The 23,349-nt window shown below is 36.5% G+C and overlaps 1 protein-coding gene across 5 annotated transcripts in view; it reads left to right on the top strand.

The window, feature by feature from the left end:
- The window catches only part of DAG1 (dystroglycan 1), a 93,444-nt gene that overhangs the window by 49,223 nt on the left and 20,872 nt on the right, over positions 1–23,349 (top strand). For 3 of the 5 annotated variants that reach the window (XM_039334060.1, XM_039334059.1, XM_039334061.1), the window contains exon 2: positions 14,196–14,591. In XM_039334060.1, the coding sequence (XP_039189994.1) occupies positions 14,313–14,591 (279 nt within the window). In that variant the 5' untranslated portion in view covers positions 14,196–14,312. Of the gene's footprint in view, positions 1–6,994; positions 7,370–14,195; positions 14,592–23,349 lie in introns of those variants that run through there. The other 2 variants (XM_039334062.1, XM_039334063.1) reach the window with 2 other exon arrangements.

Genomic DNA, 23,349 nt, shown 5'->3' with positions numbered 1-23,349 from the left:
AAAGAAGATACACAACACTAGAGAGGTTGGTTAGATGCTAGGTGGCAGCAGTGGGGAAAGACGTACAAGGAAAGTGGGGAAAGAGGAGTGGAATGTGCTGTAAAGATCAGCAGTAGGCTAGTATACAGCTGTGGAGGGTTGTGAAGGGATAAGATGCGCCAGCTTTGTCTCATTTGTTCTTCTCTTGATTTTCTTTGGTCAAAACATGCTGCTTCAGTTGGGCCATTGCCTGTCCACAATAAAGTGCATTGTTCATTTTATGTATACTTCTACATCAAATGTTATGGCTGTAAATGTTTCACTAAAATTGATGGGACTTGATATAGCATATCTATCAAATTTTAAAATTTAGAGAAATAAAACAAGACTATTCATGCTTCTGGAACATGTAGTGAAAATCTTGTGCTTTCATTTTCTTTATTTATATAACTGCCCATCTCACAAAATGTAACTGGATATACAAATATAATAACATTTTAAAAACTATAAAACACATAAACTTAAGTTAACAAGTGATATTGCTGAATAAAGTAAAAATTCAGTATTGTTGAATGCTTTCTATAGTTAAATCCATTGTGAACAACATTTTAAAATCTTTCTCAGAACCATCTGGAGAGTACGTCTGGCTTTTTGGCAACTATTCCTCTCTGTAAAAGGTAGTATGGATTAATGTGTACTTGTGGTCCCATAAACATGTTATATATTGTCTCAAACCTGATAAAAAATGAAAACACACTTTATATGGTACATTCAAACTTCAAGGAGCAAACTTCAAATCATTTAATATGCATTAATTTTTATAGGAATCCTGTAAAGTAGTGATGAAAAGTCCCATGACTCTCCAAGATTACAAACTGGATTCTGTACCAATTACAGTGTTGTCTGAGGTAAATAGAGGACCACGCCTTTGATATGGGAAATTAGTGTGATCCTTCATATTAGATGCAAGAAGAGAGCAGTTTGCTTAATAAGCTCATGGCAGAAATAAGATTTGGGCCAAGGACTTCCCAGTACATAGCATGGTGTAGCCACTGTGCTATATTAGTTCTAGCCTTGTAAAAATTTGTTTTTATATAAAACAGTTTATAACAGTTTATAAACTGTCATTTTTGTTAGGAGTTTTTTCCTCTGAGGGGAAAAAAAGACTCCTTATCAAAGATCACAGGAGAGATTTCTGGGGAATGCATGGAATGTAAGCACCAGGTGGGGACAGGCAGATGTGCTTATCAGTCACAACACATTTAATAGAGGTTTATTTCTTTAAATCTCTCATATAACTTGTGCAACAGCTTTATGTATCTGTTTTCACTGACATAGATTCTGATATGGTAACTTTATTATGCAGTTCATTGCAGGTAGATTTTGGTCCTGATTCAGCTTTCAAGGTCCAGTTGTTCACTACTTTATTATAACCTAAATTGCTCTTGAAGTGATTACTACTGATTAAAGAATACTCAAGGAAAATAAGGAGATAGAAGAACATTACAGAATCTTTCATGTTCTATACCCAGTAGACATCTTAATTTGCATCTAGATGGTCTCATCAGTATGTTTACTGAAAAGCAAAACTGATAGTGGAAGTAGGTTATGGGAAAGGTTCTTTTAGGGAGTGGAGGAGTGATGGAATTTAGCAGCGAAGCAAGTTTTCAATACATTGAAAATACTATACAGTGTTCATTCTGTGCTTTTAATGTTTTCCCAAGTTATCACTAAGTTAAGCTAGTTTGTTCTGCAAAATATTAGATGTTTATAGATCAAAGCTGTGGAATAGATTTTTGAGGGAGAAGCATATACTTTTAGAGCACCAAACTGATCATATTCAAAGGAGACAATAATAATCAGTATAATGGAAGACTGAGGAATATTAACATAAATTTTCAGTTTTGGTACTAAATCAAAGGACAAATTCTTTTCTATTGCTAATTAGTGGACTTTGTATAACAGATATTGGGGCAGACAGTGTAATCATTACATTTCTTTGTCAGTTTCAAGAAATTTAGGATATATGCTATCAAAATCTGAATAATTACTGTGATGAAAATTGTTTTGATTCAGCAAAGTAATTAGAGGCTACAGATGTGACACTCAGCAGAATCCAAGTGTTTTAAAATACTTGAATATGAAACAATTTAGAAGTTATTCTTCAGGAGTATTGCAGTTCTAGCAATTCTTAAAGGTAGGTTACATAATTGCTCAAGGTTATCAATTGATAGTTTCCTGTAAGTGAAGAAGCCTTTTGATACTTTCATTATGTGTCCTGTGTTGACCCCATACTGAGATAAATAATGTAATAACTCTCATTCCATCACCTCAGAGTAGCACAGTGCATTTAAGAATCTATCATAAAAGTCTTCTGCAATTATTATCACTCTGCTGTCGGAATTGTTTCCATGCCAGCATCCATTCCCTTTGCTTTGCCACAGGGATTCTCCTAAATAGAATGAAATGTGGGATAACAGATTGTGAGATAGTGGAATGGGGGGAAAATTACAATCTTATGTCTGAATAGACCACATTTAGTAGACTTTGTCTAATGTGGTGCTGTATATTTCAGTTACAAAGCAAGATGAAATAATCTGAAAATAAATCTTGTTGCCTAAAATAGTGTGGATACCATATTTAAGCTCGTTACAGACTAGGGAAGGATAACTAAAACTATTTTCAAGGCATGGGGGGAGGGGAGAGATCTAGTTCCCATTTTCAAGAAAGGAAAAAAAACAGACCCAGGAAACTACAGACCAATCAGTCTAACATTAATACCTGGGAAGATCCTGGAAAAGATAATCAAAAAACAGATCTGTGAACTAGAAGCAAGCAAAGTTATAACTAGTAGCCAGAACGGGTTTGTTAAAAGTAGATCATGCCAAACCAATCTTATTTCATTCTTTGATAGTGACTAAATCAGTAGACCAATGAAATGCTGTGGATGTAGTATACTTAGATTTCAGGAACACATGTAACAAAGTAGACCACAACCTACTTCTTGGTAAGCTAGAAAAAGGTGGAATAGATAACATCACACCAGATGGATTTGTAGCTGGCTAACAAACCATACTCAACATGTAGTCCTCAATGGCACCATATCTACATGGAGAGAAGTAAGCAGTGGGATACCACAAGGCTCCATCTTAGGCCCAGCACTCTTCAATATCTTCATACATGACTTAGATGAGGGAATAGAAGGGGAACTCATCAAATTTGCAGATGACACTAAACTGGCAGGAATAGCCAACACCCCAGAAGACAAGCTCAGGAGCCAAAAAGATATTGACAAACTTGAACAATGGGCCCTATCCAACAAAATGAATTTTAATGTGGAGAAAAGCAAAGTGTTACATTTAGGCAGGAAAAATCAAAGGTATAAATACAGATTAAGCGAGACCTGTTTCAAAAACAGTAACTGTGAGAGGGACCTTGGAGTCCAGTGGACGATCACAGTGTGCAGCAACAGCCAAAAAAGCTAATACAATCCTTGGTTGTATAAACAGAGGCATAGAATCAAGTTCACGCAAAGTAGTATACCGCTTTATAAAACCCTAGTAAGGCCATACCTAGAATACTGCAACCAATTTTGGTCACCACACTACAAAAAAGATGTTGAGGCTTTGGAAAAAAAATTCAGAGAAGAGCAACTAAAATGATCAAAGGTCTGGATACTAAAATATACAAAGAATGGCTGCAGGACTTGGGTTTGGCTAGTTTAATGAAGAGAGAAACTAGGGTTGACATGATAGCAGTGTTCCAGTATTTGAGAGGCTGCCACAAAGAAGAGGGGGTCAGATTATTCTCCAAAGCACCAGAGGGCAGGACAAGAAACAGTGGTTGAAAACTGATCAAAGAGAGAAGCAACCTGGAATTAAGGAGAAACTTCCTAACAGTGAGGACAATTAACCAGTGGAACAGTTTGCTTTCAGAAATCGTGGACGCTCCATCACCGGAGTTTTTTAAGAAGATACTGGACAGTCACTTATCTGAAATGGTATAAGTTCTCTTGCTTGAACAGGGGACTGGACTAGAAGACCTCCGAGGTCCCTTCCAGCTCTATTTTAATCTAGTGCAGATGAAAAATGAAATAAATGTAATCAAGAGCTATATCTAAAATGTTAGATCAGAAAGGTTAAGAAAACACCATTAATCAGTTTTGTACATCGACTTATGTCTTCATTTATATGTTAATTTCTTACATTTACTATTTAAGGATATATAAAGTTGGGATATCTATTAGTAGTTAATAAAGAAAAAAATGTGCGAGATTGAAGCCTGTAGGGAAAGAGTGTTTGAGAATGAGAATCTTTCCTCAAGAGGTTAGTTGAAATGGAGGATTAATACATGGAGAAGGAAGAACAGCTTCCAATTGTCAATTCTTTTTGTACTTTCCAAAGTATTTGAAAGCCTATTATGAATTTTAAACGTTAAAAATGTATTTCCATTTCCATTAAATTCCATTTATGTGGAAGACTAGCATGCCTGTTTCAGACTTCCCAGGAAATTAAATTTCAAAAAAGGAAGTATGCTCAGCCAATTCTGTAAGAAAGCCCAGTATTGATTTTTAGTTTTATTTTAATTATTTATTAAATTTATATGCCACCTAGTGATTCTAGGTGGTTTAATATAGGAAATGGACATTAAATAACTTGAAGAGTTAAAATGCCCATTTGGTTTAATATAGTGGAACTCTCTAAAACTCTCTGCTGAATTTCAAACAATGTACAACCATATATGAGGTTTAGTTGGAAGACAATATTCCATGATGAAGCTGCTAGTTTGCTATGGCTAGTTTATGGGGGTGGTGCTGTTTTGGTGTAAGGTTTTTTTTTAATCTATCCTCGCTATTATGCTGAATGGGAAAAATTAAGTATATCAGCTACACAGGACTTACAGAATTTGCAGTCTATTCTTCAAGTATGTCAGTGAACAATTTTATGCAGACAAAATGCCTGCCTCATGATTCATTGTAGATAATATAGATACACAATATGTGCTAAGTGCATGAATGCCTCCAAAATAGTTGAGGTTACCTTTGAGGTTTGGCCTATTTAATGTCTACATTAATATAAAATATAAAGTTGGTGCTGGCAACTTTTTCCCTCAGAAATATTGCACAAGTGCAGACTTTCCCCTTTAAATTTCAATGATAAGAGAAGCCTCTTCCCCCTGAAAGAGCTTTAAGCAGCATTTAACTGTATGTTTATATGTACTAAGACTTCCCAAGGCCACCCAGTGAGCTTTCTCCTAAGCAAAAGTGTTTGGGTTTTTTGTATGAAATAAAATCTCTGTAACCATGTATTAGCTCTAGTTAACCTGAACTACTGGTGTTACTAGATCTAGCATGTCCCTTATAAAAGAAATAAAGTTGAGGGATGGTTCAGTTTTTATTCTCAAGCTTTGATCTATCAAGCATCATGCATCAAGCACCATTGTATTATGATTTCCCTTTTCAGTTGTGGCATAGAAATGTTAGTATTTATCCTTCCTCCCTGTGTGCCTAGGGAGTGGACAGTAACTAGATCTCCTACATGTAGGCTTAGGCTTTTCATCTACAGAGACACCAAAGTATCTAAAGTAATTTTGTTGTAGAAATTTGCATCACACTTATCCAGAGAGCATCCCTCCCAACACTTCCCCCCTTTATTGATTATAGGAAACTGTATGCATCTGCATTTTAAAAGATTTTTCTCTCTCTCTCTCTCTCTCCTTCAGCTTTTTCTTTAACTCTTCACATTTGAACAAAGCCTTTGATGATGCCTGCACAGCTGCAAATTGGGGATCAACAGAATTTTTGAGGGCAGGTATCACAATACATAGCTCAATTTCTCCATAATACCATGATCAAAATAAGTTATTAATGTTCTGAATTAATGCTGATGCAGTGATGGGATAGATGAGGGCCAATAAATGAGACTGAATCCTGACAAGGCTTTGTTGTTGAATGTTAAGCAAATATGATAACTGGGAGTCTGCTTGTTCTCAGCAATGATGCATTCTCAGAAGGAACAAGCATGGAATTTGGTGGAGCAGCCCTCAACACACATACTGGATGTTTAGATTATTTTGTGACCAGGAGAGTTCATTATAACCAGCCTAGGTTTAGATTATTTTGTGACCAGGGGAACTCCTTATAACCAGCCTGGGTTTGATTGTTCGTGTACTGCTCACCTTATATATAGTGCTTATGACTGGTCATTTAATGACCATTTGAAGTTACGATGGGTCTCAGAAAGAGTAAAACACTTCCAGCCACATGCTGGACTGCAGTCACATAATCACAGTCTGGGTGCTTGGCAACCTTTTCATATATGACTGATTGCCAAGCACCTGACAATCATGCAATCTCCATTTGCCCCATCTCTTACTAATCTGGCAGATGATGATGATGATGATGATGATAGAGTTGTTCCACTGATTAATTGTTCTAACTGTCAGAAAATTTCTCTTTAGTTCTTGACAGCTGGAACCAAGAATGCCAGAATTATGATCATTGAGCAAAGCAATCATATGGGCATCTCACTTAACAATCATTTTGCTCAACAACCAAGATTCTAGTCCCAACTGTGGTCCTAAGTTGAGGACTGTATGTATTGCATTGTGCTCTATGAGGCTTTCTAGTTCCATAAGCTTCAACTAATGTAAAATGCTGCAGCCATTTTTCTAATGTATCTACTACATCTCTATTGAAATATCTACACTGGTGACAGATTATTACTGAACAGGGTTCAAGGTTTGGCATATGATATATAAAGCCCTGAACAATTTGGGACTAGGATAGTTCATTGATTGCTTTTGCTGTTAAAGATACTTGCTGAGATCAGGATCACCAGGGGAAGTCTATTGCATGTGTCTAGCGCTGCAGTGCAATCTTCTGCACCTTTTCTATTCATTTTCTAAGCATTTTCCTCTAAAATCTAAAAGGAGTCTACCATTACATCCTTTAGGTGCTGGCTGCAGACCTGTCTCTTCATCAGAACATTCACTCTATGGACAATAGAGAAATATCTTTTTTTTCAAACTTGCCTTCTTATTTTTACACTGTCTCTGTACATGTATAATACAGTACAGCATTTTATATTGCTATAGTGAATGCAGAGAAATCCTATCTTAAGGGATTCAGGCAGGAAAAAGTTATAAAAAACCTAAAACTTCATACAATATGTTAATCAAATCCATCCTATCAGTCTATATAGAGCAGAGATCATCAGAGCCCAGAAAAATGGAAATCTAATCAACCAATCAGAAGCAGATTTTCAGATTTTTTCCCCCTATCAAATGGACTTTTTTTAAAAAAGTGAGCCACATCCATTTTGCCTTTGTTATGCGCTTTTCTCTCACAGGAAGACAAAGTATCATTACTTCATGGCTGATTCCAAGCTAGGTAAGGAACACTTCAATTTTCACAGGAGTCTGGGATTGAGGCGCAACAACTATAGAGCAATCTATGAACTAGTTGAAGCTAGATGTGAGCAGAAATCTTAATCTAAGCAATGTTGTTAAACAGAAATCTGGTCCTTCAGGTTTTTTTGCAATATTCATTTGGTAGATTTATAGCACCGTCTACCTCAACTACATAAGTTTGAGAAGATAACAATATTAAAAATAATATAATAATATTAAAAATAATATACAAAAAACCTATTGAGAGTAAAAAACAGGCAAATACTATGGGTAATAGAGAGAAATCATGGAATATTAGAAATTGCACAATAAAGTTAAAATTCATTGGATGTAACCATTGTGTTCAAATCTGTCTACCATGAAATTGCATCCTAATGATAGTTAAGGAAAATATTATTTCTTCCAAAACAGGGTGCAAAACTAGATTGAATAGAAAATATATTCTCCTGCCCTGAAAGGCAAGAGGATTTTCATGCAATAAAAGCTGGAGTGATGGCAAATAGTAAAATTTGTTAAGAAACTTTATTTTAATTTCCCTACCACTAAATTATTAAGAATATATAGAGCTGGAATATATAGAACCAGTGGTAAAAAGATTAGAATTGTTAATTAAGACTGAGGTGAAAAATTAAGTGACTTTGAATTCTGGGTTCTTGTGGGGAGAAATCATTATCTTCTTTTCTTTTTCTTAGTTACATACATAAAAATAAGATTAGTTAAACTAATATTTGCATAGTACCTTAATCCCAAAATATTCCAGGGAATCACTATGAGCAGCTTCCAATTTACAGAACTTTGGTATGAAGATTTTGATTTTTTTCTTCTTAATGAGTACTGAGGGAAAATAATTTAGATCAAAGAGAAATTTGGAATAAAAAGAGTGATCTGTACAAAAAGCTTACAGCACATTAACCAATGCAAAGGATTTTAAAAACGAACCACTGGCTTAAAAACTGGTGCCGTCAAGAGAACTTTGGTTTCCTAGACCATGATCTGCATTACCAACATGAAGGGCTGCTGGCAAGGGATGGAGTGAACCTCACAAGAACTGGAAAGAATATATTCAGAAAATGGCTTATCTTATTAGAAGGGCTTTAAACTAAAATTGAGATGGGAGGGGGCCAATCTTCAAGACCTTTAGAATCTGATTCCAAACAAAAATCACTAGATAACCAATCAAATAAGGAGGTAAGGAGTAAAGAGAAAAAAGGAGGAGGAGGAGGAGGAAAAACACAGTGAAGTAGAGAGTGATGTAAAGGATGGAAAACCCAGATACAAGGTAGGAGATATAAGAAACATACCCAACACTCATAAAGGACTCAAATGCCTATACACGAAAAGTTTACGGAATAAACCGGGTGAACTTGAAATACTAGTACATGAAGGTAAATATAATATAGTTGCCATTACTGAAAATGGTGAGATGAAACTCATGACCAGAATGCACTGATGGAAGGATAAAACTATTCAAAAGAAAAAGACCTAACAAAAGAGGAGGTGGAGTTGCATTATATATAAAAGATTACTGTATCAATGAAGGAGAATATTTGTAGCTCAGGGTTAGAATGAGGTGTCCTTGGTGTTCTCTGAGCTTGCTTGTTGATGATGTTACCTAGTTAGGGAAACACGAAGAAGACAAGCTCAAAAAGCACCAAGGACCCCTTGGATCACTATATCTCTACATAAATCCACAAAACCAAGGATGAAAACTACTTAGAATCCAAATGGGTCAATATAAAAGGAAAAAAGAATGACATTGCTATAGACGTATACTACAGGCCACCCAACCAAGCAGAAGAAATAGATGAACTTTTTGCTAAATAACTAATGAATGTATATAGGGAATATACTACAGTAGTAATGGGAGCCTTTAACTACCCTGATATCAACTGGGAGACAAGCTCTGCAGCAAGTGGGAGATCAAACAGATTCCTAATCAATGTAGCTAATGTGGAGAAAATTAAGGTTTTACACTTAGACAAGAAAAACCAAAGGTACAAGTACAGATTAGGTGAAACCTGGCTTAAAAACAACAACTGTGAGAGGGACCTTGGAGTCCTAGTGCAGGGCTTTTCAACCTTTTTACCGATTGTACCACTTTTAGGATATAGCAATATTCGAGTACCACCTAGCAAGATGTCAAAAATTTGATGACCCCAAAAAAAACCTGTTCAAAGTTGCAATTGCACTGAAATGACTTATGACCATTTTTCACACTTATGACCATTGCAGCATGCCCAGGGTCATGTGATTTATATTTGGATGCTTGGCAACTGATTCATATTTATAATGGTCACAGTGTTCCAGGGTCATGTGATCCCCTTCTGCAATCTTTGGACAAGCAAAGTCAATGGCAGAGCTGCTGGTGGCCAAGTGCAAAGGTGGGACTTCCTTTCCTCCCTCCCTTCCCTGCCTCCCTTTTTCTCATTCCCATCTCCTTATGAAGGAAGAATTTGACCCCCCCCAATATTTTCCCTCTTCTATATATTGATCAAACAAGGAAAGGCCTCCAGAGACAGAAAAGACAAGCTGCTGAGTGAACTAACTTAAAAAGGCACATTCCCCTTTAAGAATTAGCTACTGGCTAGAAAGGAAAGTAAGGAGTGCAGCTGGCACTTAAGGAAGAAAAAAATGTAAGTACTAGCTGCCGGCTAAGGCAACCTCCCCAAATGGCTCCATTCATAAGTAAAGGAATGCTACAGGCAAAATCCATTCAGGGAAAAAATACTTCAAAATCTCTTTCAGCAAAACTTACAGCTAACAACAGCAGAGCAATAGAAGCTAACAGAAGACATCAGCCATCAGCCAAATAGAAATTGCCAAACACTCCTTAAGAACACAAAGCCCTCATTGCACAAATCCCAGAACTTCAAAGTCACAAAAGCACATAAGAATCCTTCCATTCTCCATCTCCCCTCCTCCGTGGCTCACCTCCAGCCATTACTGCCTTTTTTCATTCCTCTTGGAGGGTGACCCCTCCCCCACTGCATTTCTTGCCTGTTTGCTGCTGCCAGCACAGGTGGCTGCCACAGCAATTGTAGATCAGCTCATGGCCAGCCTGCTTGACCTCCTCTCCCCCTCCGGTGCAGCTGACTCCACCTCTTCCCAAGGCTGCTGCTTTTTTCTCTCTCTCCCTCTCCTGCCCAAACTGCCTCCTCTTATAGGCTCTCCTGTCTCCACCCCCTCCTCCTTTCTCATGGGGGAGGATGAGCCAGAAGTGAGCCTGGGGCCTTTGCAGCTCCAGAGGACTCTCTCACTGTAAGTCCTTGCCTGCGCTGGCTCTTTCCCTTCCCCACTACACTTGGCTAGGCAGGGCTGTGTACCACCTGCCACTCATTAATGTACCACAAGTGGTACACGTACCACCGATTGAAAAGTCCTGTCCTAGTGGACAATCACTTAAATATAGGCCAGTAGTGTGCAGCAGCAGCCAAAAAAGCTAATAGAATCCTTGGTTGTATAAACAGAGGCATAGAATCAATTTCACACGAAGTATTATACCGCTTTATAAAACCCTAGTAAGACCACACCTGGAATACTGCAACCAATTTTGGTCACCACACTACAAAAAAGATGTTGAGACTTTGGAAAAAAATGATCAACTAAAATGATCAAAGGTCTGGACACTAAAATATACAAAGAATGGCTGCAGGACTTGGGTTTGGCTAGTTTAATGAAGAGAAAGACTAGGGTTGACATGACAGCAGTATTCCAGTAAATACTGCCACAAAAAAGAGAGGGTCAAATTATTCTCCAAAGCACCAGAGGGCAGGACAAGAAACAATGGTTGGAAACTGATCAAAGAGAGAAGCAACCTGGAATTAAGGAGAAACTTCCTAACAGTGAAGACAATTAACCAGTGGAACAGCTTGCCTTCAGACATTGCTTCATCACTGGAGGTTTTTAAGAAGAGATTTGACAGTCACTTGTCTGAAATGGTACAGGGTTTCCTGCTTGAGCAGGGGGCTGGACTAGAAGACCTCAAAGTCTCTTCCAGCTCTATTGCAATGCTCTGTATACTTTCTCTAATTTGTTTTCCAATATTTTTCTGTCTTTAATACGGTGAGCTGTGAATTAGCTTGATCAAAGTACACGTGTTGAAGGGCAGTGAAAATAGATAGGAACTTGTCAGATACATAGATTTTGTTCTCTAAACTATAGCTGTTTCAGTACATTTAAATTTTAAAAAGTGCCTCTTTTTAAAACCTTACTTAATATGCTATCCATACATTTCTGTATAGTGTTTTTATACTTTTTTAGTTAGCTCACTTTCTCCTTTCCTGATCTGTTCATGTATTTCTTATCACAATTTTGATTCCTTCTTGGTTGGATGACTTCAATACTTTCACATCTCATATTGTTTTTAGCATATAAGGAGAAAAATCCTCTTTCTTGAACTTCTTGGAAGTTTATCACCATGATCAAACTTTCTGACTCCCAGTTTGTCCTTTCCAAATACAGCAGTTATTTCCACCAATCGGTCCACTTTGCAGATCTTTAAAAAAAAAAAAAAATCCTGCTTGCTTCTTCTGGGCTTTAGTTGCAGTGTCTTCCCCCAACCGTATCTGAATTCACAGTGACTCTAGCGGAAATGCCAAATACAAAAAAATGATACTTCACTGAACTTTGCAGACAGGTTGCAAAATGATAGAAATATCAGTGGCTCTTGATGTAGACCACCTACACAGTAACATGTATATAGGTAATCCTCTGTAGGTAATCAGACTACTTCTGAGTGCAGCTAATCCCTATAAATACTCTATGACAAGTTGGTTAACTAGTAGCTAAGTGTGAGCTAGATGGCATGTATTTAAGTGAATATTATAGCTAGCTCAGAAATCATACTCCAAGGTTGCTTATTATTGGTGCCTGAAATTGGGAAGTATCAAGTTGAGTATCACTTCTGGTGTAATGGTATGTGAGAATAACCTTGGAGAGTTGTAGACTGAAAAACCAGGGTGTAAAAGTTATCTCGGCCCACAGAAGAGGCCCAGGAAGACACCCCCCCCCCTATTTTTCTGGAGAACAAAAGGAAAGGAAGGGAGAAATATTTTCAGTTTTGCAAGACCTGTTAATCTAATCTTACAATAAAAATAGAACTGGTACTCCATGTTGTGCCTCTTGTCTGGACTATCTTGAAGGGTTAACACCCTGATCTATTGTTCTTCAATATTTTCAGTAATGACTTGGGTGAAGGAGGGGGAATTCTTATCATATCTGTGGATGACCAGTTGCTTGTGAATGTGGATGTTGGTGAGATCTGAATTAGTGGTAGCTCTGTTAAACATATTATAGGGGTAGGGGCCAAAACACACACCAGTTGTTCCTTTCCAAGTTTATTGATTGAGGTGTCACAAGGTTTAGGATGACTTCAATGAGGCGGGAGAAAGAATAGTTGTGAAGTCTGCAGATAATACAGCATTGGGTTAGACAGCTAATTGTCTGGAAGATAAAAATAACATTTAATTGGGCTGAAAAAACAGAATGGCAAGTGTAAAGACAAAACAAAGAATGAGGAAAGGGGAATCAAATGCACAAGTATTGGATGGAGATACCTCACCTGATAATGGTTATGAAAAAGATCTTGGAATAAAGGTTAATTGAAAACTAATTATGAGCCAAAAACATCAAGAAATATATTGTTTATTGGTGTTGAAAATTTGGGTTTTAATGGCTCATCAGTGCAAATAATTTATAATTTACACATGTGAATTGTTCTGAACATTATATTTTACACAAGTTTTTAAAAATTGATTAAAAATAGCCACAAATAGTATACCAAATTATTGCTGTGTTCCACTCTACATTTCTGTATATAATGAAATGTAGCTATCTACTAACTCTTATTTGCCCTGTATATTTTAAAAACCCATACTTATCTGGAGTTACTGCAGTAAAAAAAGGAAAGTGGGAGGATAGCCAGTTTTAGAACACTTCCCTGTCAGAGGTTACTTAATAGTGATTTATGATTTTGTAGTTTATGACTGTGGTAGTGCAGAGTAAGAAATGGAGGGGCTGTGTTTCAGAAGGACTATTGCTATCTCTCCTTGTGTGGAAAGTTTATTATGTGTGGATGTAGATTTTCAGGGATCTTGCTGTATGCATATTTGTCAAAATAAACACACACATTTCTGAAATGACATAGTGGATTAAGGATTACAGAATGTCTTACATAGAACTTTGTCCCTAAAGGAAGAAAGGTCATATAGAAAGGTTCTCCAGCTATCAAAAGTTATGATTTGATGGTTTGAAAGTGTAGTGTGGGAAAAGCTCAAAATAGTGAAAATAATTCTGTGATTCACTACAAATGATCTTTTAGTCTGATAACTAAAATGTAAAATTCTTGCACGAGTGCACTTTTGTTTTCTTGAAAGGTCATCTGGTTCCATTATAACACCTCAATTGATTTTTTCTTTTATTTAGATTATTGTGATTGATTAAAGTTATTCATGGAGGGAGGAAACAGTAAATATCCCAGGAATCTCTAATACTGAAATTGCTAAAACTTAGGTGGCATGAGCCTGATTAAAAATGTAAATAAAAACCTTTGATAGATCCTTTAAGAGCAGGATAATAGTTGAATAAGAAAGTACAGATGGTAAAAAATCTGTTTGGTCCTACATTGGGCGGCATCCAACTGTGCTGAAGCACACCTATAAAATTTGAAGAGCAAGATCCTAAGGCAGGTTACTTAATTTCAATTCTTGAAAGATTTCATGTACTAATTAGCTAATAAAATGAATCAGATAACACTTTAGTGAATTTCTTTCACTTTCTCATTAACCTTGTGTATGTTCTTCTTTCAGGCATCAAGACTGACAACAATGAATCTGATGTGAAGACCTTTTGATTAAGCAACTTTATACAGATTATTGGCTTTGAGCCTTATTTTGTGGCTAGTATAATTGGTGCCTATAGTTAAAATGAATCCTGGATTTGTACAACTACCCCCAGTATTGGGGAGGACTTTGCTGGTTCTGACAGTGATTACTTCTGCTAAGTGCCATTGGCCCAGTGAAACGTCAGAAGTTGTACGGGACTGGGAACATCAGTTAGAAGCCTCCATGCATTTGGTGCTTTCGGACCTCCGTGAGAGTGCCCCAGCAGTGGTGGGGATTCCCGACAGCTCTGCTGTGGTAGGCCGCACCTTCAGAGTCACCATCCCTACAGAACTTATAGCTTCCAATGGAGAGATTATCCAGGTGAGAATTTAAATTGATTGGTTTGACATTTATAACCTGTATATAGCCTCCTATCTCACACAGTTTGCATAATTAAAAACAAGCAAACCGACCAAACATATATATGCCTCACCTCACTGCCAAGAATAAACTATTAACAGAAGCAGAGCTCACTTCACCTCTGACCTAAATATCTAGGAAAACACCCAGGTCTTCAATGCCTTATGAAAGGCTAATAGTGTTGGGGTCATCTTAATCACCATGCTATGTCTGGCAGGAGGAATAACTGAGGAGCAGGAGGAACAGACACAGCCAAGGCAGGGGTCAGATAAAAGATATCTAAGCCTAGGTCAGAATTGTAACCTGAAAAAGGATCTCAGACAGACTTTTCCTAGTTCTCACAAAAATAAAAAGGAGGAAGGGGGAAAGTGCACTGAGACACGCAAGATTGAAGTCAGCCCTTCAAGGTAGATGGACTTCGGCAACCAAAACCATGCATTCCATTACTGCTGTTTCTATAAGGATATAATAACAGAACCTTGAAAGTCAAAATGTGCTTCCCCTCTCCCTCCCTTTATCTTCCTCTTCCTAAAGATTATTCCTTCTGTTCATTTTGGAGAGATGTTATGCTTCACGGTAAGTGTTGCCACTGAGAAGACATAACTCTAGGATCCCACATATTAACATTGTTTAATAGGAGAGACCTGGTACATGCTCTCTGCTAGATCGGGTAAGGTGGGCAGAAGCAATAAGAGAAAGATGATCCTGCAAGTAGTCTGGCCCCATGCCATGGAAGCACCTTGAACTGTACCCAGAAGCCTACTAGGAATCATGCAGCTCATGAAGCAGCAGTGTTACATGGAGGTAATGAGAAACACCAAAAACTGCCTGCACTGCTACATTTTGGACCATCTGCAGCTTCCAAGTGCAGCCCCATGCAGAGCTCATTACAATAGTCTAATCAGGATGGATAGGGCATGAGTCACTAGAGAAAGCCTCCTAGTTCAGGCAGGGGCACAGTTGGTGCATAAGATGGACCTGTGTAACTGCCCCCCCCCGGCCACAGCTACCACGTGCTTATTGAGCAAGAACTGAGAGGACCCTCAAATTGCACACCAATTTCTGAAAGCGTACTCCCATGCAGAGTTAAAGATGTAAAATCCCCTGAACTAGGGGCCTTGAAACTCCATCTTACCAGGGTTGAGCCAAAGCTTTTTCTCCTCCATCACAGCCTCCAGTCATTCAGAAAGGTCCTTGACATCATCACTTAGTCAGCCCAAGGAGAAGATGTGCAACTGGATATCATCAGCATACGGATGATTCTGCATCCCATACCTAAAGATGACTCCCCCCCCCACCTACCCAGCAGTTTCATATACTTAAAAGTTTGCAAGCCCGTTTTGAATTTTAAATATTTCTGTATAGACATGATCTAAAATGTGGTCTATTGTCTTTAGGATCTAGTTCTAAAAGTAGATAAAGAGAAGCCAATTAAGCAAATGGGTCAAAAACATACATTCATTAAATTATTGTGGAAAACAATCTAAAGTTACATATTTGTGCAAGGTAGCTTGTCAGGCACAACTTTATTGTATAATTCTCCAGTGAGAGAAGTTGTGGTAGTGGTAATGATTGACTTTTCTTCAAGTGGGAAAAGGTGCTGCCATCACTGACCTACCTGGGTCTCTTTTATTTTCTTTTTGGACTGTTAGACAAAGAATTACTTTGCACCTATAATTGAAAGGTCACCGTTATACTGTAGAAAGATAAAGTTGGAATGTTTATGAGATACAGGTGGCTTCCCAGACCATAAATAACTGAAGTAGTTCCCACTCTGTCATGTCATTTCTCTCTTTCTTGCTCTTTCTCTTCTTTCATTGTTTTCCCCTCCTTCCCCAACAAAGAACTGCTCATTATTCTGGCAACAAAAAGTAAGAGTCCTTTTTAGAGTGACAGCTTGCATTAGGATTGTGAGGCTTATTCACGAAACATGAGTTGGTCAGCTTTAAAATTTACTAAAAATATAAAACTTATCTGGCTACACAATTACTAAACTGAGAAAATTCAGAAGTGATTGTTATTTTATTGTATAAATGCTTCTTGGCACCCTAGTCAACTGTCTTATTATGCCTCAACAAAAACTGTTAACAGGAGATTTCATTCACTCAATTTTCAGTCTGAATACAATCTGAAATCCAGCTACTGGAACTTGATTTTCAATTTGTGTGCAGAAGCTGTTTCATTTCCTTTTATTTGGCCAGCAATTTTGATGTTATATATGTTGATGGCAGCAAGAATACTTTATGCACAAAATTGGAAGGATACTTTGATTCCCACAATGGACGAATGGTTGCAAAATTTGATGTAGTTAGCAGAGAGAGCTAAATTGACTGCTTTGATTAAAGAAAAGAACATAATTTTATTTTACTTGAAAACCTCTTTTAGACTTTGTGCTTGAGATGTTAAAAAATGAAACTTTGATTTTGGGTTTTGCTGATTAGATAAGTTTGTTGTTACAGAAATGACTAGTATATATTATCATATAAAAGTAAAAAGTTGAGGGTTTGCTTTGCACCAAAAGGAGTGAGAAGTCAATGCTTTTTCTTGTTCTCCTTTCCCCTATACTTTTCCCCATTTCCTCCATTATTTTCCGATTATTTTTGTTTTTCTTTGTATTTCTGTACTTTACATTTTGATAAAGTAATAAAAATATTTGAACCCTTTTATTTGGGCAGCAATATTGTCCATGCTGTTCATAGAAAGCCACACAGGTGTTACCTTACAGCTTAAAGCTTTTAGTTACAGTTACTACTGAAAATTGCCATTAGCAGGCAAGAATATGTTTGCAATTTGTTAAGTGATTTCCGAGACGTAAAGAAATGATTTTCCTCTTTCCCTTTTAAGCTCTTTACATTTATGCTCTAAGAATCTGAGTAGTTTTTGGGTGGAATGAATTACAGGCAAGTGGGAGAGGTTTTAATTTTGAATCACTTCAGAGGCTTCATTGTAGAATTGACTGGATTTCAGTGTAAGATGAGAGCATCTTATAAGAAAAGATAAGGAACTTCACATATCATCCTGACTTCTAGGTAACCAACTTCTCAAAAGGAATAAAATACCCTGTTCAAATTTGCTGCCTTACATTTTATTCAGCTTGTCTTATGCCACAGTCATGGGATTTTAAAACAGGAAGACGTCTGAGATCAAGCAGTTAGGACCCATAAACTGCATAATAGATACTTATGAAGTGACAGGTCTGCTTTGATGAAATGATTAGGCCATGAAAGCACCCCAATTCATTTCAGTTAAATAATGTGACCTTGTGATTTTATTTATTTATTTATTTAGCTTATTTGTATGGCCACCATTTCACAAGAAATTACTCTGGGGAGCATGCAATACTTAATTTAAAAACAAAGTGATTATCCTTGAAGTAGCTAGTGTGAGGAGAGAAGACTCTTCCCAGCCTTCTCCCTTGGTGTTCCCTGAAAAGCATCTGCCCAGCCTAGGAAAAAGTTGGCAGGGAAAAAAAACTTAGTCATCTGTAGCATGAGTTTTGTAGCTTTGCTTCATTATACCAAAGTTTCAAACAAAGTTCTTGTTCAAAGTTTTGCACAAGAGTACAGCTTAATAGAGGCAAGGTGAAAGAATATATTTATTATTCATCAAATATTGTATAAAATTGAATTCCTTTTTAATTCTAAAAGGAACAAAATGGTCTTTCGAAGCAGACTTTACTTCTAAGTTCCAAGGAGTAACCTTCCCACTTTTCTTTAGTTAATTTTGATTAGTCTAATTTTTGGCATCCATATGAACCTTTATTGGATTAGCTTTTATCGGCTGCTTTGAACTCTTAATGTCTTTAATCTTGTGATACCATGATATTTTAAACATTCTATTAATTCCCCTTTGCAAGCAAGAAAATAAAAATTAGTAGCTCAGTAATTTCTGCACACCAGTTTGTGAGTTAGCCTCTATTAAATCCCATATTCTGAGAGGAATTTGTTATTTAATTATGAGGTAGCATCTCCTTGAAAAACGTGCACACATTTGTGAATTATTTGACATTTTGGTCACTTCCAAAATGTAGATCCTATAGGTGTTGTTATTCTATAATTGAACTGGGGAAAGTTCAAGTGGAATCAACTTTGATTGGCAGGGCTACTTTCTATTTATCTCAGAACCTTGAGGTGCTGTACTCCGTTTTTCTGTAAAATTGTTTCATTTATCCATAAAGTTGCAGGGTACGGTGAGATAGAACTGAGGTGACAAAAGAATTGGAGAAAACTAGTAATGACAACGAGTGTTGATTTTTTTTAAAGGATTCTTTTACTTGTATATACTGAACAATACAAAAGTGTAAGTGTCTTTTACAATCCATCAGGGTGTTTTTGTTTAAGAGACCATAGAAAATCATTGGAATGTTTACGAGTTATTTCCAATTGAAAATACTTACTGATTATGGACTGTTTTGTTTCTTTTGAATCCATTCAAAAATCAAAACCTTTCTTAGACAAAAATTATTGTCCCAGCAAATGGAACTTAAGTCTACCTAAAACCAACAAACACCCACACCAGTGATTTGGTAACAGTGCGCATTTCTTATCAAAAGTTTCATCAATATTATATATCCAAAATAGGAAGTACCAATAAATATTTAAACAATGCCAACTTTTAGAAAGACTCTGCACAAATTCAATCTTTCTGTCCGAAATTGTATAGGATTTGAAGACCAATAATCCCCCCCCCCTATAGTATCCAGCAGTTGCATTCCCAAGAAACAGTGTTATACATGCCCTTCTTGCAGAATATGAAGAACTCATCTCCTACATCTGTTTCTTTGACATTGAGAAATGCTTATCTCCCACAGTCTACATATCTCCCTCTGTAAAAACAAATTTTTATTTTAGTCAAATGGAGATATGCAAGCCAGAGGTGTAACCCTTGAGCTTGAGTTCAAGATGAAGCATCTCTGTCAGAGTCAAATCCTGTGGTCAGTGTATGCCCTTATTAGTTTGCATTACATCCCTGGAAAGAAAGAAGAAAAATGCCTCTTATCTATCTGCTTTAACAAAATTGCCCTCTGCTCTCTTTACCGCTGGTAGCTGGATAAATGGTACTTTCAATTCTGCATTGTTTTGGCCCCAGGCTCATAGACCATTGTAAAATGGTCCCATTTTCCCTGCAAATAAAAGGCTACATTGCTTTTCAGCCAAAAGTGCAGAGCAGGAAAACAATCTAACAAATAAACTTTCTTCCTAGTCTTTTTTATCATAACTCAATGATTCTGCAAAACAAAATGTAACAGAAATACCACTATAAACTGCCAGATTTAGTCTTGAAGTATCAAACAGTGGAATTAGTTTCTAATAAATAAAAAGCCACTAAGGTTGGTAGTAGTGACTATAATAGAACAGTATTTTAAAAAATATGTGTAAGAGGCTTTTCAGATTTTTTTTGTGTGTATTGTACTAAATAAAACAACCCTTGGTGCAGTTAGTGTGTTCCTTATAAGAGAGGATTGTAGGTTAGATGAATCTGAATATGTGCTGGATATAGATTCATTGTGTGATTCTGTGTGCTGTAATGAACTGGAAGTGTATTTTTTTTGGCTACTTACTCTGTTTCAGCCTTCCCAGAGTTTGAGGATGTTTTCCATACATATACTGTAATAAATGTACAGATATCGTTTTGACTTGTCCAAAGTGAATCCAACTCTTGAATAAGCTCATTCACTATATAAATGGTGTTTTTTGTGAGTAATGAACCATTTCACAATAAATCTGAACATTGTGGCTTAGTGAGCTCAAACAGAACCTTTTTTTTTCAGAGACTGATAACAGTCATAATTTATTGGGAACCTGTTTTAACAGGTTTATCTTAAAAAGATTTCATCTTATAAATAAGATCTGAGGACTTTCCTTAAAAGAAGCCAAACAATATTGTTATCAGTTCAGCCTGTCCCAAATAACACAATAATACAATAGCTATGCCAAGAGAGGGATTCTTCTGGAGCATTGGCATGTGCATGTTTTTTCTTCTGGCCTGTTATGATGAAAATTGACATATTGTATAGACTTTTAACTGAGCATGAACTCAAGAGTAAGGAATAAATGATACAAGAATCATTTTTCTTACATATTTGTGCTAGTAAAGTTATGGTTCAGCAGAATGTCTGCTAAATAATGGGCTTGGTATTGTGCACATCTGAATCTGGATTTCTTAGAGAAGGACATCTGATCATATCTCCCAATTAAGGAATTCTGACTAGTGTCTCACTTGTGATTTCTTCTGTGGCTTCTGGTGTAAGGGATTTGATCCTTTTTACTTTTAGTTTTCAGGTTTGGAAAGTACAGCTCTGCCTAATTATAAACTGATTTCCCAGGCAAAATAATTTCTTGTCTCAACATTCTACATTATGTTCAAATAGGTTTGATAGCCATTACAAAATAGTATGCATTTAGGTATGGGCTGGATAAAGGTCACTGAATCTGCTCCCAGTTTAGGCATCAGAGTATCTGCTGACTATAGGAAACAGTAGCAAGTACAGAACCTAAAGCATCAATAAGCATCTGGTGCAAATGTTGTCTAAGAGATTGTTTTTTCCTTTTACCTTTTTGCTTGTAGAAAGGTCATGGATATTGTAGTGTTCTCTTTTAAAATATGATATCTTGCCCTTGGTTTTTGTCAATAAAATAGGAACAGTCTTAGTCACAGTCCAAGTGCTTATATCACTCACAAGGAATAGACAATTGAATTGTTTTTAGATTTGCAGCATTTCCTTATGAAAGAAGCACTTCATTCAATAGTCAGTGTTTTGCTGTGAGTACCCAGTGAAATTACTGGCATGCTCTGTAATACAAGAGGAGAAATCTTTGAATAGTTGCTTTATAATAAACATGGGCACATCTGGAAATGAAGGCGTTATAGTGGGAGTGATAGAATGGAATTAGCTGGAACATCTGTTTATATCTTTGTGAACTGAACAATACTGTCTCACAGAGACGTTGTTATGGACAGGAACAATGAATGTTTTCTCAGTATAAATAATTTCTATATATTTCTCTGTTACTTAAATTTGACCAAATATTTAATATGTATGGCAAAAATTTTGTTCCTTGTTTCCATTCTCAGAAGATTCTAGTTTCATTATACTGAATATATTGAATGTGTTTATTTGAAACAAAACAATCATATTACCATAAAGATAATTCTTGGAATTGGTGTAATACTATATTGTGTCAACATTCAGGCAAACTTGCTCAATCTTTTTTAAACATAATTATAATATACTTTATAATATCTGTTACATAAATGCCAATTAAATTGTGAATATCTTAACTCCCTCTAGTGGCTAAATAGATGTTTCCGTGACTAGAAGTCATACCTGACATTTATCTGCGTAACATTTTCAACATCTATACAAACCTTTTAGCATCTCTGCATATATTTGTTTTCTATTATGATTATATTAAATCTTTTCTTAAATTTCTGGCTTTTTTAATTTGGTTCCATTAAAGTCCATCATCAATAATCCCTACTCTGATCAGTGGTTTGAAATAACTTTGAAATGCATTGGTTTTAGGTCTGGATATCGTCAAGAAAATTCTCCTTCAAATACAATGAATGTAATTCATTGTTAGGTATATGGTGATGGCAGTCATTGTTATTAATGTAGGTTTATTTCAAATAATAATAAAATAATGATGGTGGTGGAAAATAACTTTCTCAATTAATATTAAATGTTCCATATTCTGTACTAGCTAATAGTAATTCCATACTGCTAAATTATACTTAATTACATCTTTCACGTTTTGTGAGTGGTGTATTGAAGACTTTATGGATTTTTTGATCTTATCCAGCCAAACAGATGCAATGCTTCATAGGACATAATTATTATGTCCATTGTGGCGCAGTGGTTAGAATGCAGTACTGCAGGCTAATTCTGCTGACTGTAGCAGTTCGACAGTTCGACTCTCACTGGCTCAAGATTGACTCAGCCTTCCATCCTTACGAGGTCAGTAAAATGAGGACCAGATTGATGGGGGCAATAGGCTGACTCTGTAAACCGCTTAGAGAGGGCGTAAAGCCCTGTGAAACAGTACATACTGTAAGTCTAAGTGCTATTGCTAAATGCAATTGCTATTATGGTCTTACAGGAGTTTTACACTTCCCATCCTTGATTTTACCAAACCAAATTCAAGGAGGTAAACATATTTTGTGCTCAGGAGGCTCAGCCAGAAAGATAATTCTATAACATTGGAAAAAAATCAGTCACTGATTAAGGCTCATCAACACTCAAAGCCTTACATATCCAAGAATCTCACTTCAGTTTTTGGTAGTAAATGTTGTCATATTCTGCAAAGGTTATGTCTTAGTTTATTCCAGTAAAAATAAAGAACTTGTGACAATTTAAGAACAAGCAAATTTATTCTACATAAGCTTTTGTAGATTGCAATCCACAAAACTTAATCTCACAATATTAGTATTTAAGGCTCCACAAATCTCAGTATTTTTGTTATATTCTAGAGCTTTATGTGTGCTTAAGTTAAAGAAAGGTAACCGTTTAGGTTAATGGATTATTTTCAGTAGATTGTGGATAGTCTTTTTGCAGCTATCAGCAGTCGTAAAACACCCAAAAAACTTTTATGACAAACTGGCAGGGTTTGAAGCTATCTACCACCTTACCTACCTTTGTTCTTTTTCTTGGCATGTGTGAGAGGAACCTTAGCAATATTAATTTTGGCTCAATTCTAGTCGTAAGTTGAGGGCTACCTGT

Source organism: Crotalus tigris, unplaced genomic scaffold, assembly GCF_016545835.1.
Source record: "Crotalus tigris isolate CLP2741 ecotype Arizona unplaced genomic scaffold, ASM1654583v1 scf7180000017625.6296891, whole genome shotgun sequence".
Lineage (NCBI taxonomy): Eukaryota > Metazoa > Chordata > Lepidosauria > Squamata > Viperidae > Crotalus > Crotalus tigris.
Note: the sequence above shows the minus strand (reverse complement) of the source record. Positions and strands in the feature narration are given on the sequence as shown.